The sequence below is a fragment of the Canis lupus genome, chromosome 17, assembly GCF_003254725.2.
Source record: "Canis lupus dingo isolate Sandy chromosome 17, ASM325472v2, whole genome shotgun sequence".
NCBI classification, from domain to species: Eukaryota; Metazoa; Chordata; class Mammalia; order Carnivora; family Canidae; genus Canis; species Canis lupus.
The window spans coordinates 30,704,783-30,720,085 of NC_064259.1; the positions used below are offsets into that span (position 1 = coordinate 30,704,783).

General features: G+C 35.7%; 1 protein-coding gene and 1 pseudogene across 3 annotated transcripts in view; one reads left to right on the forward strand and one right to left on the reverse strand.

The window, feature by feature from the left end:
- Positions 1-15,303, reverse strand: part of HNRNPLL (heterogeneous nuclear ribonucleoprotein L like) — a 39,653-nt gene that overhangs the window by 13,111 nt on the left and 11,239 nt on the right. For 2 of the 3 annotated variants that reach the window (XM_025454136.3, XM_025454139.3), the window contains exons 3-7: positions 10,057-10,294; positions 8,321-8,406; positions 6,320-6,416; positions 6,161-6,233; positions 1,650-1,721 (exon numbers count right to left, since the gene is read on the reverse strand). In XM_025454136.3, the coding sequence (XP_025309921.1) occupies positions 1,650-1,721; positions 6,161-6,233; positions 6,320-6,416; positions 8,321-8,406; positions 10,057-10,294 (566 nt within the window). The remainder of the gene's footprint in view (positions 1-1,649; positions 1,722-6,160; positions 6,234-6,319; positions 6,417-8,320; positions 8,407-10,056; positions 10,295-15,303) is intronic. The other variant, XM_025454137.3, reaches the window with a different exon arrangement.
- Positions 7,088-7,545, forward strand: LOC112664506 (mitochondrial fission 1 protein-like; annotated as a pseudogene).

A 15,303-nucleotide genomic window follows, 5' to 3' on the forward strand; every position in this document is an offset into this window, starting at 1 on the left:
ACACACACACACACACACACACGCAAAATCAATTAAGGTATGAAACTGACAAAGAATTTCACTTTGGCTTTTTAAAAATATCAAGTTCTTCTAGGACATATAACATTTTTATTTATACAATTTTTCAGTGAGATATAGTTTATAAAAAAAAAAAGGCAAACCTGAAAACCCATACTGAGAAAATAGTCTGTGTCAACACTACCACAGCAGGGTTCTTGGTCCTTCATTTATTTTTTTCACAGATTTTTCTAGATTCCTTTGGCAAAATATTTAAACTATTTTTAGCCCTTTCCTGACTGTCATAACACATATACTCCACAACTACACTACAAACTTATGATTAGGGAAGCCCTGGTGGTGCAGCGGTTTGGCGCCGCCTGCAGCCTGGGGTGTGATCCTGGAGACCCGGGATCAAGTCCCACGTCGGGCTCCCTGCGTGGAGCCTGGTTCTCCCTCTGCCTGTGTCTCTGCCTCTTTCTCTCTCTGAATAAATAAATAAAAATCTTAAAAAAAAAAACTTATGATTAGAAATCTTTGTTACCCTCCATTATGGAAAGCGCAGTGGGCTCCTAATAAGGGCTCCTAATGACCAACTTAATATTTATGCTGTTAAAGAAACAGCTAAGAAAAATGATCAAGGAACGCACTAAAACAGCTGTAATAAGATTCTCTTTCCATATCACATTTACTGTTTTGACAACAAAGAGATTGTTTCAATCACTTCTGCCATATAGACTACCATATAACTGAACATACACACACACACACACACACATAAGTTAATAAATTCCAGAGTTCAAAAAAAGACACTAAGGAATGCAATTTGAAAACATTTCAGAGCCAACACCGGGTGCTTTTCGAAAATAAATCCCGAGAGTACAGTATAACAATTTCTATTTTCTATCACTTCTAAGAGCATTGTACTTCAGCTTTAAACCACAGAATAGGTGAGGTCAATAACTACTACTAAAAACTAAAAAACATTTAAAAAACACAAACCTTATAACCAGTTAAAACTCTTATCAATAACAATTCTCAACATCTACCCCTACAAGGATAATAGTCTGATACCTAACTTTTTCCTTGGGAAGACTATTATTTTAGGTTTCATGATCTCATCTTATCAACATAGCAAACATTAAAACTGAAGTTTTAAAAGAGGAATTAAATACAAACAAATTTAGCCAAAGCCAAAATACCAACTCCAGAACTAAAGAATTAGGCTCTAACCAGAAACATGTTTCTTTTTGACAAATGCCCCTCTTTCTGCCTTTATTACTCAAAGTTCCTCATTGTTCGTAATTGCTAGAATGGAAGAAAATATACTTACTAAGCAGTAATATTTCTCTTTGGTCCTCTAACAGACCAGAGCCTATTACTAATCAAAACCAAACCAAACCAAACTAGTAATAAAGCTTTCAATCCCCAACCAACAGCTCTCATTCATCTCAAGGATTATATATCAATATCCTAAGAAAACAAAGGATTTTGGACAACTCCTTGGGAGTACATTATAAGGGACTGATCCCCTATAAACCAAGTCAGGTGAGCAGGAAAAATAGAGACAAGAAATGTGCCATTCTTCATCAGAAATGCAAAAATTCTAATAGTTCATCTATACTACCTTCCTTCTGCCTTGACAAACTTACCATAGCCATCATGTCTAAACGAAGAAGGGTGTTCTCCCAAAATGGCTTGTCTCTGGCGACCCTTTCCTCTATCTGACACAAAAGTAGAAACATGGTTTTAACAATTTTGACCCAAGTACTTAACAGAGTACTCACATGGGAAACACCCATTCAAAACATCCATTACAATTCATAAAAGAAATATGATTCCTGGTTAACTTTAAACATCCATTCATATCCAATTTAAATACAAACACCAAGAGTTTAAGGAAGTAACTCTATCTAACAAATTCCACTTAACTTGAAAATATCTTTTTGGCAAATGCCAAATACAATCACACTTTCAAATTTAAGGAAAGAATGGATACTTTTCAGAAAGTGAACATACACAATGCTAGAGTTTGACACTGTACAGAAGTTTTTACCAATACATGTCTTTAAAACAAGCTTTAAGTGCAGTACTTTTGAAAGACAGTACCTGAATCATACTATTAGCTTCAACAGCAACACATTTTCAAAGTGGGCTTCTTTCAAGAAGTTCAGCATAAGCCAACAACAACCTGTATTACATGGTTTCACAATCAGTAAACACAGAGTATTTTGTATGTATATACACATATTTACAAACACCTACTGACTTGAGAGCTGGAAATTTGCACATCACTGGCCCATATTATATCATGGATTGGTCATTGTGTATAGACCTTAACACCAGGCAGGACTATGAGCACTCCCCAAAGTTTAAATATGCCAAGATAAAGCTAACCAAGGGGGCTACATTATTGGATGAGAGTACTACAATACTCCTAAAAAACAATTTTAATTCTAGCTAAGTTTTTAGGAAAGGCATGCCAATTTTCCTAAATTTAATTTGAGACATCAAAAAAAAAATTACTTGTAAGTTTCTAAAACAACACTTCCTATGTTGGTTGGTAAATTTTAGAAATTATTGTACAATATTTTTAGAAAGTTTGCTGATCATATTATAGTACCAAATAAGAATTTTTTTAAATGTATCTTTGAGTCTGGTCATTCTAAATCTTTGAAAATTCATAAAGAGGCTTTCAATAAATCCTTAGTCACCTAAACAAATGAGGTTTATGGGAGATGAGAAATAATTTTCACTTCAGCCTAGAGAAGTTGTCATTTTAAGTACCTATTTCAAGTTATCATAGCATTAAAAGGGACCTAAGAGGTCATTTAATTCAACTTTTATTCAGTATATAAATTCTCTTTATACCATCCCTATCAATCAAAAAAACCATCTAGCCCTCTGCTTCCCCAAAACCCATAAAAAGGTACTCATTACTTTCCCTTAAATTTTCAGTTGGTCCAAAATTAGAAGATAATTAATTTTTATATTGTATAGAAATTGGTCCTCTACCCATATTCTATCCCACTTGGGGCCTCACAGACTTAGTCTTTCTCCAAAAACCCTTTCATATGCTCCAAGTTATTAAGATCCTCCCTCCATTTCCCCAAAGTCATTTCTTCTCCCGTCATTCATAGTTCCTTCTTTCCATTACATGGATTCCACCATCACCATTTAAGTCCCACTCCTCTTGAATTAACCCAGTCAGCTAATCCTTTCTGTTAGTATTCCTCTATTTAAGTATGCCACCAAACACTACATGAAATTCCTTATCTGATCTAAGGAATCTTAAACCAAAACCACTATAAGGTCTTCACAGCTCAGTTTTATTGAAACAAGTTAACAGTGTGCTATAAAGGAAAGAGCACTAGATTAGGAATCAGAAGATTCCAATTTAACCACTAATTCACTGTATAATCACAGAAACTCGGGACACCTTGGTAGCTCAGTGGTTTAGCGCCTGCTTTTGGCCCAGGGCATGATCCTGGAGTCCCGGGATCGAGTCCCACATTGGGCTTCCTGCATGGAACCTGCTTCTCCCTCTGCCTGTGTCTCTGCCTCTCTCTTCTCTGTGTCTCTCATGAATAAATAAATTAAATCTTAAAAAAAAAAAATCACAGAAACTCACAATCTTCATTCATAAAATGAAGGAGTTAAGAGTAGATGGTCTCCCAAGGTATCTTTCAACCAAACATTCTCATTATTAATAATTCTCATTTGAAGTATTCGCTACCTAATATAAGGTCACATAAAACAGAAGTGTGCAGAAGAATCAAATACTGATTATATCAGTCTATAAATAGTGGCTTGTAACTTTCCATGAATACATCTAAAATCTGATGGAAGCTATATTACCTTCTCCCCAAAAAAAGTGCACACATACACAAGTTTTGCTTAACATTTCTGGAACGATTTTCTGGAGTCCAGGCTAAGAACTTTTTGCACTAAAATGTAATTTGGGCTGAAAAGGACTTTTAAAAATGAGGTAATATTTATTACAGAGTTCTTTTTGGTAGAAAAAGTTACAATTCAGTTATCAACTTGATTGGATGATGAAATCACTACAAAAACAAGAATATAAACTGCTACAGTCTTGCCAGACAAGTATCTGTCAGGAATTACAAAGCAAGAATTCTTTTCCTTTGAAAACCAACTAAAATTCCACTTTACTTCTTTATATTTCACTCTTTAAATATCTACCTCACACATTTCTAACCTTTTCTGATTATAACTCTTATAGGAAAAACTAACCAAGGCTGGCTCTGCATAAACTTTAGACCTCCTAACAGAACAGATGTAAACACTAGTAAGTAAGAAGCATATCCACAAACGTTTTAAGAGACATTAAGAGAAATGTGACCAAAACTCACTCTCTCAAATGAGTTTTAAAAAAAAAAGTATTCAATAACAGACTGTAAATTGACAGAAGTGAGAGATTTCTCATCAACCACTTGTTCTGTTGTTTGAGTACTAAGGCTTTTTTTCCAATACTGTATTCAACTGTACCAAGCTTATGCCAAGCAGATTTGTGAGTAGGGAAAAATGTGGGGTCCGGCCAAAGCTGCATCACAATACAAACCTGTTTGCAACCCCGTGCATAAGGCAAGATGATTTCCTAACAATTGAGAATTAAAGAGGCCAATCATCCAAAGTTCTAAATATTGGAACATGCACAAGATCATTGCATTGTCTTTTATTTTTTCTTTTTTGCAAGAGTACATGCACTATTGCGTCCCTATTGCCCAAGATATTTTGGATGCCACAAAAATTTTTCCTACTTTATGGACTTTTACAGATATGATCATATTGGTAAGTTTTTCCAACATGTGGTTCAAAAACTGATATTGTAGTTGAGGTGTAGCCAATACTGCAGCCCCCTTGTTTTTACAAGATCCACATTTTAATTTGTATATTCCAAAATTGCCACACAATTAGTTGAACAATTTTATCAGTCAAATCTATGCTCATGAAATCTAGCATTTATAAGTTATAGGTGAAAATGCATCTCAAATGAAATGCTTATTTTAAGATTTATCAGATTTAAATATAGTGTACCTTGAACAGACATGTTACTTTCACCTATATTTAAAATGTCAAAATTTCTAGTTACACAAGTTAACATGAGTGATAGATAACCTTAAATTGTTACAAAAAGTGACAACTTATAAACAGCCACTTTACAAAAAAAAAAAAAAAAAAATCAAACCACACAGAAACCATCTTTTACATATAATGCATCTTTTCATCATGTTAATCTGTTCAATGTCCACAATTAAGGTAAAAAAAAAAACCCAAAAGAGTAAACTTAAGTGCAGCAAGTGTGCACCTTTCTAATCCTTTTATCTTTAATATCTGTGTGGATTGGTTGAGCATTAGCAGTTCTCAAGACCTATAGATAAATTGGTCCTGGTTATTGCCAATTAACAATTTGAATCTAAGCTGCAAACAGTTACATTAATGGGCATTAAGATTTACAACATTGTAAATAAAGTCTAGTACTTCGTGAAAAGTCTTAAATTCTACAACTGAAGCCTTAAGGGAAATCAGACCAATATACATATACAACTTGAATAAATGGGCACAGTCTATCATGGTGTTCATCCCATGCAAGTCTGAAGTACTGTTAAGTGTCCTCCTTTAAAAACTTGGGGTGATGGTGCATGCAGTATGCAGTCAAGGTGAATTGCAAGTCTGAGTTTTTCAGAGGGCTTTTTGCTGATGCCGATGTTGTGCATGATGAAGTGTAGAGTCAGCCTGCTGGAGTCCTCTATCCTTCTTAATGCCTCGTCCAGCTTGGGGGAAAAGTCCTTTCCATAGAGAAGCAGTGTGCAAGTCTGCAGTTTGTAAGGAATATTCTGAATCAGTTTCCTCTCCTCCAAAGAGAGAGAGCTGCTTGGAGAAATGCAAGTCCTTGAACTGCGGGCGTGCCTGTATGTGTGGGCTCCTTGTTGAACTAAATATAAATAACTCAGTACATACCAGTAGGGGGCACTAATTTCAAGGTTATTTTCCAGTATTACAAGGCCTTTAGCAACACAAGCATTCACCAAACAAGGTTTTCATTTGAATGAACTAGCTCACCTCAGGAAAAAGGAAGCTAACTGCACGTAAAAAATTTGTCAGCAGATGTAAGACATTCTAAAATGCATAAAATACTTACCTCGTCTTCCCAAATATGGTTTAGTGTAGTCCCAACTGTCATTGTCATTCCTAATAACATTTAGACGAGTTGGCTGTTAAGATTAAAAAAAAAGTAAGCTCAAATTGTATATCCAAAGCATAAATACTTCTTTGGCAAAGTGTTGAAAAAAATATTTACCCTTGCATATTCAATTTTTAGTGTGCAACATCCAGCATATATATCTGCTCCATTGAGTGCTGCTTTAGCTTTCTGGGCACAAAGGACTGATTCAAACATAAGATCTATTAAGGAAATTTGGTTTAATTTAAATATTTAATCATTATTCACTGCCTAAAAAAAAGAACTGAAAATAATCAGACATAACTCTCGCTTCTAGAAATGCTTTACCAATAAAATTTCTAGATGAATTTTAGGAGAATTTCTTTTTAAGATCAAGGGTGCCAAAGAAAACATAATAAACCAAAAACTCGACATTAATCCTCCTATGCCATTAGAAGTACTTTATAAATTGAAAGGAAGAGGGGAAATGGAGCATGGTCCCATTCCCTGGCAAACGACAGTCTGCTCTCTTGAAACAGGAAATATTTTACTCTTAAAGGAGGAAAAACATTACAAAAAAAAAACTATATAAAACAAATAATTGATTTTATATATTTCTGAGAAGGCAGGGTTTTTTTTAAATTTTTTTTAGAAGGCAGGGTTTTATAATCACTTAACTACCTTCATTTTATTGGTTTTAAAAAATTATTTGGTCTATAGTTAAAAAAAAAAATCACCAAAGTGGTTTAAAAAAAAAAAAAAAAGAGCAAAACACCTTGCTGGAAGTCAGCACCATTAAAAGTTTGCTGTAGAAGAAAGAGGCTCTCCCTGCCAATAGACCATGGAGACTGGTGGCACAGTAGCAACCTAGGTGTGAGGAGTGTGAGGATTGCAGTGGCAGCGGCCATGCAGGCCATACTGAACAAGTTGGTGTCTGTGGATGACCTGCTGAAGTTTGTTAAAGAAATTTCAAATCTGGGAAGGTAGCAGGTTTCGTGTCCAAGAGCACACAGTTTGAGTATGGCTGGTGCCTGATGCAAAGCAAGTACAGCGATGACATCCGCAAAGGCATTGCACTGCTAGAGTAGCTGCTCCCCAAAGGGAGTAAAGAGCAGTGGGCTTATGTCTTCTACCTGGCTATGGGGAACTACTGGCTCAAAGAATATGAGAAGGCACTAAAGCATGTGCGGGGGCTGCTGCAGACAGAGCCTCAGAACAACCAGGCCCAGGAACTGGAATGGCTCATTGACAAGGCCAGGAAGAAAGATGGACTAGTGGACATGGCCATTGTTGGAGATGTGGCCCTAGGCGTAGTGGACCTGGCTGGACTCATCCGACTTGCTGTATCCAAGTCCAAATCCTGAGTGAGATCATACTTCCAACCTCTGCCCAGAGATACGTGGGAGTCTATGGGGGATACTTGAAGAGGGGGGACCCATCCAACTTTGTTGTACCTTTCCTCTATATCCCATCACTGCCTGCCAGCCTACAGCCTCCTTTCCCCAGAGACATGTCTAATAGCCCCAAACCATGTGCTCTAGAATGAGTGTTAATAAAACTGGGCCTTGGCTTAGGGGGAAAAAAAAAGTTTGCTGTAAAGCCCTCATGTTTTTCTATGCATACACATGTACACATAGGTGGGGGGGAGGGGTGGGTAGTTATTATTTTCTTTTTACATGGCATTATACAATACGTAGTATTTTGCAACTTGCACCTTTTACTCAACAATTAACAAATTTAACAATGAAAAATTCTTACATAAACTATGACCATTTAAAAAATTCAACAAAAAAAGGTAAGAAGAGTTTTATATTATCAACTCTATAAAGTTTTGGTACTTTCAAACTACTTATTTTAAGGAGAAGTTCACATTTTAGAAAGGTACAAATGTACATATTATCAAACATTTTTTCCCCATTAAAAAAAGACAAAGCACACTCTGGAGATGCAGCACTAGAATGTTTTTAGGTAGCAAGGTATTCTTATCTGTAAGTACTGCAGTTTCATTGTTTAAATCTAAAGTAGTTTGGGGGAGAGGAGTGGAGAATACCACTTGTCTAGAAATTATAAAGGGAAAACAAGAGCACATTACACAGCATTCCTATACATCAATAAAAAAAATTTATAAGTAAAGGATATTCAACCATTGCTTGTATCCCATTTCTCTTGAATATAACAATACGCTGTACTTTTCCAACAGGGTTGCATACAGTATATAAAACATCCTATGAAGGAAAGAAAACAAGATTTCTTCACATTTTATATTTGGAAAAACAAGAAAGTTATACTATACCTTTTTCAACTTAAAAAAAAAAACTTGTCAAGATGTCATTTCTATTCATTACTATTAAACTTTTAAAAACTGTTACACTTCTAAATTATTTCCTCACCCATACAGTATATCTAACATTAAAAAAATTACAATGAAACATTTCAAAAGGACTGTAACCTATTTTATCTCCTAAATAAATACTTGATTCCTATTTCACAGGTACCTAAAATAACGTCTGACAATACACAATAAAACCAACCTATAATCAATTAATATATGTTTCATTTTCCAAATGTGATTCTGAAATGTTTTATGATCCCTTAAATTATAGTAATAAATACTTATTAAGAAGTGTTACTACTTCTTAAAAAAAAAAAAAAAGAAGTAGTAACAGATCAACTTGGTATTCATTTTTTAAGGGATGACTATACAGAGACAAGACTCTGGGAAGATCATTTATACAATGTTAGATATCAACAAACAAGATCCCTGAATTAAATAATAAAGAACTAAAATACCCACTTAACAACAACTCTTCAGCTGTCAAGAAATTTCTTGAGCATCTACAATTACATGGTGGCACCATTAGGTACTAGGAATACAACCATAAACCAATGAGAGTACTTGTACTAGATCAGATTTGTTCTTTTTCCTCAAACACAAAATACTAGAACTATATTGATACTGCTTATTAATAAGTCTAGAAGTATTACAGAGGTAAATAATATCTAGTAAAATTTAAATAGTATCTTATGCTTTATGTCCCAATATCACATACCCTTACTAGAAATCATACCAAGTGAAGCTTCCCTTACTGTGATACTCTATTCATCACAAAAATAAAGTTCCCTTGTCACTGATTTATTATGAAACAGCATGTGACTATGGAGTAAAAAACTTAACTGATTCAGGACATGAATCCTTTATATAAATTCTGCTAATATCACTTTTTTTAAAGGGTATGACAGAATTTTAAGTAAATCAGACAGGTTTTTTTTGTTGTTGTTGTTTTTTGTTGTTTTTTTTATTTATGATAGTCACACAGAGAGAGAGAGAGAGAGAGGCAGAGACACGGGCAGAGGGAGAAGCAGGCTCCATGCACTGGGAGCCCGACGTGGGACTGGATCCTGGGTCTCCAAGATCGCACCCTAGGCCAAAGGCAGGCGCTAAACCGCTGCGCCACCCAGGGATCCCTCAGACAGGTTTTTAATACATGATCTCAAACCACTTAAAATGATATATACATCTTCGGGCTTCTGTCCTTTCTTAGTAGTTGCCCTTAACAATTGTGCTTGCACATGAGTGAGAGAAGTTTCTTGGTCATTTCTAACAAGTCTAATTCCCTATCCAAAACAGAGTTAACACTGATGCTGAATGTACAAAATCTAAAATGTGCTTATTTAATTGTGACAACTGCATATCTGACCTTTTCAGCTTCAGTGCTCAAAATCTGTTACATGATAGTCAAAATTAAGATTCATCTTAATAATCCTTTTAAAAACACTATTTTTAAATATCTAGAAGGCAGTGAAGAAAACTAAGTCACTCCAGAAGCAATTTTCAAAATCATTTTTAATTTAGCTTATTATCCTAAAATACATACCACTGTAATTGGATAAAGAGGATTCTGAATTGATAGCAGAAGAACTTTGTTGCCTCCTGATGGATCATCAGTATTTCCTGGCCGAGTGATCCTCTTGCTTGTAGAATAGTTGAAAAAAGCCTGTTGACCAGCAATGTACACAGGTTCATCCGCAGCAAATGTCACACATTCTTTGGCACTATCTATGTTTTCAAACTCCACTAGAGCCTGCCGTTTAAATGGCATCATCATAACATAGCTGAAAGGCAGATTGGGAAAGAATATCCAAATATAATAAATTCAGTTACTGTTATTCTCAATCAAGAAAAAGTAGACTTTAATAAAAATGTGTGAAATAATACAGATTAGTATTCTTTACTATATATATCCAGTTTTCATCAATTATTAAATCATCCAAATAAATTGTGGTACACCAGGCAGATGATTCATATTTGAAAACTTATCCTATGACTGAAAGGTTGTCCATCTTTGGCCCTTCTCAAGCACAAGTCTGTTATCAGTCATTAATGACACCGCCCCATTTTATTCTTCAGGCTGCCAAAGCAGTATTAGAAAATAGAGAGATATAGAAACCAATAGGAATAAAACTGTAGAGTAGCAGATGGGACCCTTAACAACAGAAACTACCCCTATTGAATTTTCTAAATAAATAAGTGCTCACACTAATAATTAAGAAATGACTATATACTTTCATTTATCTTACTAAAAACAAGGGAACCAAAAGATACATGAAAGCAACTCCAAACCAACCAAATTTCATACAAATAAATGATCTCCAAAATATTTTTAAATATTAAAGAATCTAGGATGCCTGGGTGGCTCAGTGGTTGAGCATCTGCCTTAAGCTCAGGGAGCGATCCTGGAGTCCTGGGATTGAGTCCCACATCGGGCTCCCTGCATGGAGCCTGAGTCTCCCTCTGCCTGTGTCTCTGCCTCTCTCTAATGAAATCTTTAAAAAAAAAAAAATTAATCCATGAAAAGATACTCACTAGATTATGGTAACTGCGGTTGCCTATGAGCAAGAAGGTGGTATTATTTACATTTCACTGTATACTCTTGGGAAGGAACATATTTTAGTACACCAAATGAAAAATAAAGCAATGAAGGGAAGAAGGGAACAAAGAAATCAAAGCACGTGGATTACACCAGGGGAAACAATATGCCCTCTATTCACAAGAACACCTTAAAAATATTTAAAATACAATTATGGTTTTATAATAACAGAAGGCTGCAGGAAAAAAAAAACCATCAGGTCAGGTACTCAGTGACAGCACTGCTTCTCAATCAAGCATCCAGACCTACTGCTATCCTTTAGAAACTGGCAAATGGTTTATTTTGTGGCCTGGCAAATTATGTAATTTTTTTTTTTTATTTTTTTTTTTTAATTTATGATAGTCAGAGAGAGAGAGAGAGGCAGAGATACAGGCAGAGGGAGAAGCAGGCTCCATGCACCGGGAGCCCGATGTGGGACTCGATCCCGGGTCTCCAGGATCGCGCCCTGGGCCAAAGGCAGGCGCCAAACCACTGCGCCACCCAGGGATCCCCAAATTATGTAATTTCTTATGATTTTCAGCTTCCTCATTTATAAAACTTGGAAGGATTGTTGTCAAGATTATGTTACTGCATACAAACTGCTTGCCTTGCTTCATTCATCTTCAAATCCTTGGGAATTTAGAAACAGAGCAGACACATTAACAGGCATTCAATCAATATTTGCTGGTCTATGAAGCTTGCTAGCTCTACCCACCCACACTGTTTCAAATTAAACAATACAGAAATAATAGACTTTTTTAAAGATTATTTATTTATTCATAGAGACACAGAGAGAGAGAGAGAGAGAGGCAGAGACACAGGCAGAGGGAGAAGCAGGCTCCATGCAGAGAGCCTGACATGGGACTCGATCCAGGGTCTCCAGGATAACGCCCTAGGCTGCAGGCGGCGCTAAACCACTGCGCCACCGGGGCTGCCGGAAATTAAAGATTTACCAATCATGAATGCAAAATATAAATCCCAGGAGGGAAACATTCCTTTTAGAAACTTCTGGCTGAAGTTCTCAAGTCTTGCATACAAAAAATAGAAAACCCTGGAATCAGGACTACGCTAAAGAAATTAAAGAATAAACATTCTCCTCTCACAAAAAAAACAAAAAAAGTTGGTTGAATAAATGGTATTACCAAGTAAATATGTTAATAATGCCCTTTTATGGACGCCTGGGTGGCTCAGTAGTTGAGCGTCTGCCTTTGGCTCAGGTCATGATCCTGGGTTCCTGGGACTAAGTCCCATATTGAGCTCCCTGTGGAGAGCCTGCTTCTCCCTCTGCCTATGTCCTGATTCTCTCTCTGTGTCTCTCATGAATAAATAAAATCTTAAAAAATAATAATAATGCCTTTTTATTCTTTAGCACAGGAAATTATAAAAGTTCGAAAATAAATTCTTTATTGGCCTATTTTAGACATGGTCATAGTAAAACTGCCTTCTGTAACTAAACTAAGTGAGCTAGAGATTTAAAAGTTGAGAAGTGGCAGGATGCCTGGGTGGCTCAGTGGTTGAGCATCTGCCTTTGGCTCAGGGCCTGATCCCAGGATCCGGAATGAATCCTGAGTCCCAAGTCCCACCACTGGGCTATCTGCGGGGAGCCTACTTCTCCCTCTGCCTGTGTCTCTGCCTCTCTAGGTCTCTCATGAATAAATAAATCTTAAAAAAAAAAAAAGTTAAGAAGTGGCATCATGTGGAGATAAAGAAGAAGAAATTAGAATATTGCAGATAGCAGATATTTTTAGAATGCACCTAAAGTATTGGGCATGTAATTTGTAAGAAACCTTTAAAAGCATTAATATGAGGAAGATTGGAAGAACAAAGAAAATAAAAAAGTAAAAGGCCTAAGGACATGGTAGGGTCAGTGCTTTCAACTTATAACTCAAAACACATTTACTAATTTTTAAATAAAAACAGAAGGAAGCAAAAGATTTATTATACAAATTAGGTCCCAAAAGTTTTGTTTTAAAATTTTAAACCAATGTAGCTAATTATACATAGCATCCTCTCCTTTAATGGAAGGGGGAAAGGGAGAAAGAGAGACTCAGTATAGATTTTTTTTTTTTAAGATTTTATTTATTTATCCATGAGAGACCCACAGAGAGAGAGGCAGAGACACAGGCAGAGAGAGAAGCAGGCTTCACACAGGGAGCCCGACGCGGGACTCGATCTTGGGTCTCCAGGATCACACCCCAGGCTGCAGGCGGTGCCAAACCACTGAGCCAGCCAGGCTGCCCCTCAGTATAGATTTTTAAATATTATTTTGATCCTAACACATGAATACACTAAAGAATAAAGACAAAAATAGAATTTTATTATACTGACACAACCATTCTCAACATCTTATACTTTCTCCTAAACTTCTTTCCTACACATCTAGTTTTTAGGCGTAAACTTACTATGTGTTGAACTTAGTGACACATCCTTTTAATATGTGCAGCTTCTATATAATCTTATAATCCCACACACACCACTAAAGAAATAAACAGAGAAAGATTCTATAAATGCAACATTTGAAGTAAAATACCTACTCCTCGCTGGAGGCTATTTCAAGGTTCTTTCAGCTTTAACAGCTGCCATCTTATTCAAGATCATTGCATATAAATAAAACTCCTATCACACATATTTATCCCAATTAAACTTTTAATTATACACTAATTTTTCCAATTATTTTGCAACTTTTTACCCACAAAACTACCAATCCTGAAGGCAGAATGCAAATTAACTGAATTACATTCACATATAAAACACTTTATCATGGACTAAGTATCAAAAAGTATACAGGCTAAAAATAGGCCACTCAAAAGGGATTCAAATAACTAACCAACTTCAACAAATAGTCTTATTTCTTTAAGGCCCAACATTCAGGTCATGGTCATAATTAACATCAAAATATCAATACAGTTATTATTTCTCTAAAGTTTCCACCAGTATTTGCTCACCAGCTTGTTTTCGGACATTGCTTCAGTATTTCTTCACTTTAAGGAAATAACTTTAAAAGCCCAATATAAAAGAATAGAAGAAAAAATAAGCCCAGAAATAACCATCTCTTTCTAACTCCATGGGATGATGCAATCCATAGGGTTAGTCTAGAGCAAACATGCAAGTCTAAGCAAGGTCTAAGAGGTTTGCTTCAATATATAAAGCTCCAGACAAACTTATTTCCAATATCCACTTAAAATGACACTTTAAGAAATGGGCTTTCTTCTGCCCTGTGGATTGCCAATTTGTACCTCCAAGAATAAACAATATATAACTGTAGTTTCTGAGGTACATAAGTTGAGGATAACAGGTTTGCCAAGTCATCCACCTCTTTATAACATGGTCATCAAAAAAATTAATAAAAAAGATGACAGAAGGTGTCACCTAACACTACTCCTACTCCTTTGAAGCAATGATTCCTTTCCGTTGGACATGTCTGATCAATCTCTCACCATTTATTTATACATCCATTCAATACTCAGAACTCCACATCACATTTTATAAGATGGAAGCAATCAAGCAACCGATTTATCTCTGTAAATATACTGAAACTTCTCTGCTGTTTCTGTATTTTGAGTTAGTCTGTGTTTCTAAGGCCTATAACCAAAACCCCAAACATATTCACCAAGGAAAAAATAATAAAATCAACTCTAGACTATCCATACTAAGAAGAGAACAACAGCCCGGCATACTCCAAAAATAATTTAGAAAGACTTTTTGAGTGTCTATTTTTGGCAACAGATTCACTTTTCTGATTATGTTTTCACTTAAGTCAATATTCTTAAGCACACACCAGCTGTGGGAAGAGAAAAGAGGACCCTGAGTGAATACAAAACACAAAAATAAAACAAACTAGGATAAAACACTGACAGCTCATGATCTGCTTAAGAACTCATAGCAACACACCTAAGCAAATAATGCCTACCCTTAATCTACCCACTTTTACTTGCCAATTAATTCTTAAAAATTCCAAAATAAATAACAACAAAAAATCAGTTTTTAAGTACCACTACTTAAAACTCTAAAGATGAAGAGTGTAATCAACTCGTTTAAACATTAAAGCAGTGTTTAACAAGGAATCATGGACTCATTTGAAAATCAGATGAAAGATGTCATAATCTATTTTACATACAACACCTGGCTGCGGAGTGAGAGGCAAGCATGGATCCACAAAAATACATCCATGCATCATCCCAGAAGGTTAAAAATAAGAAGCTCAAAGGGTTCTAA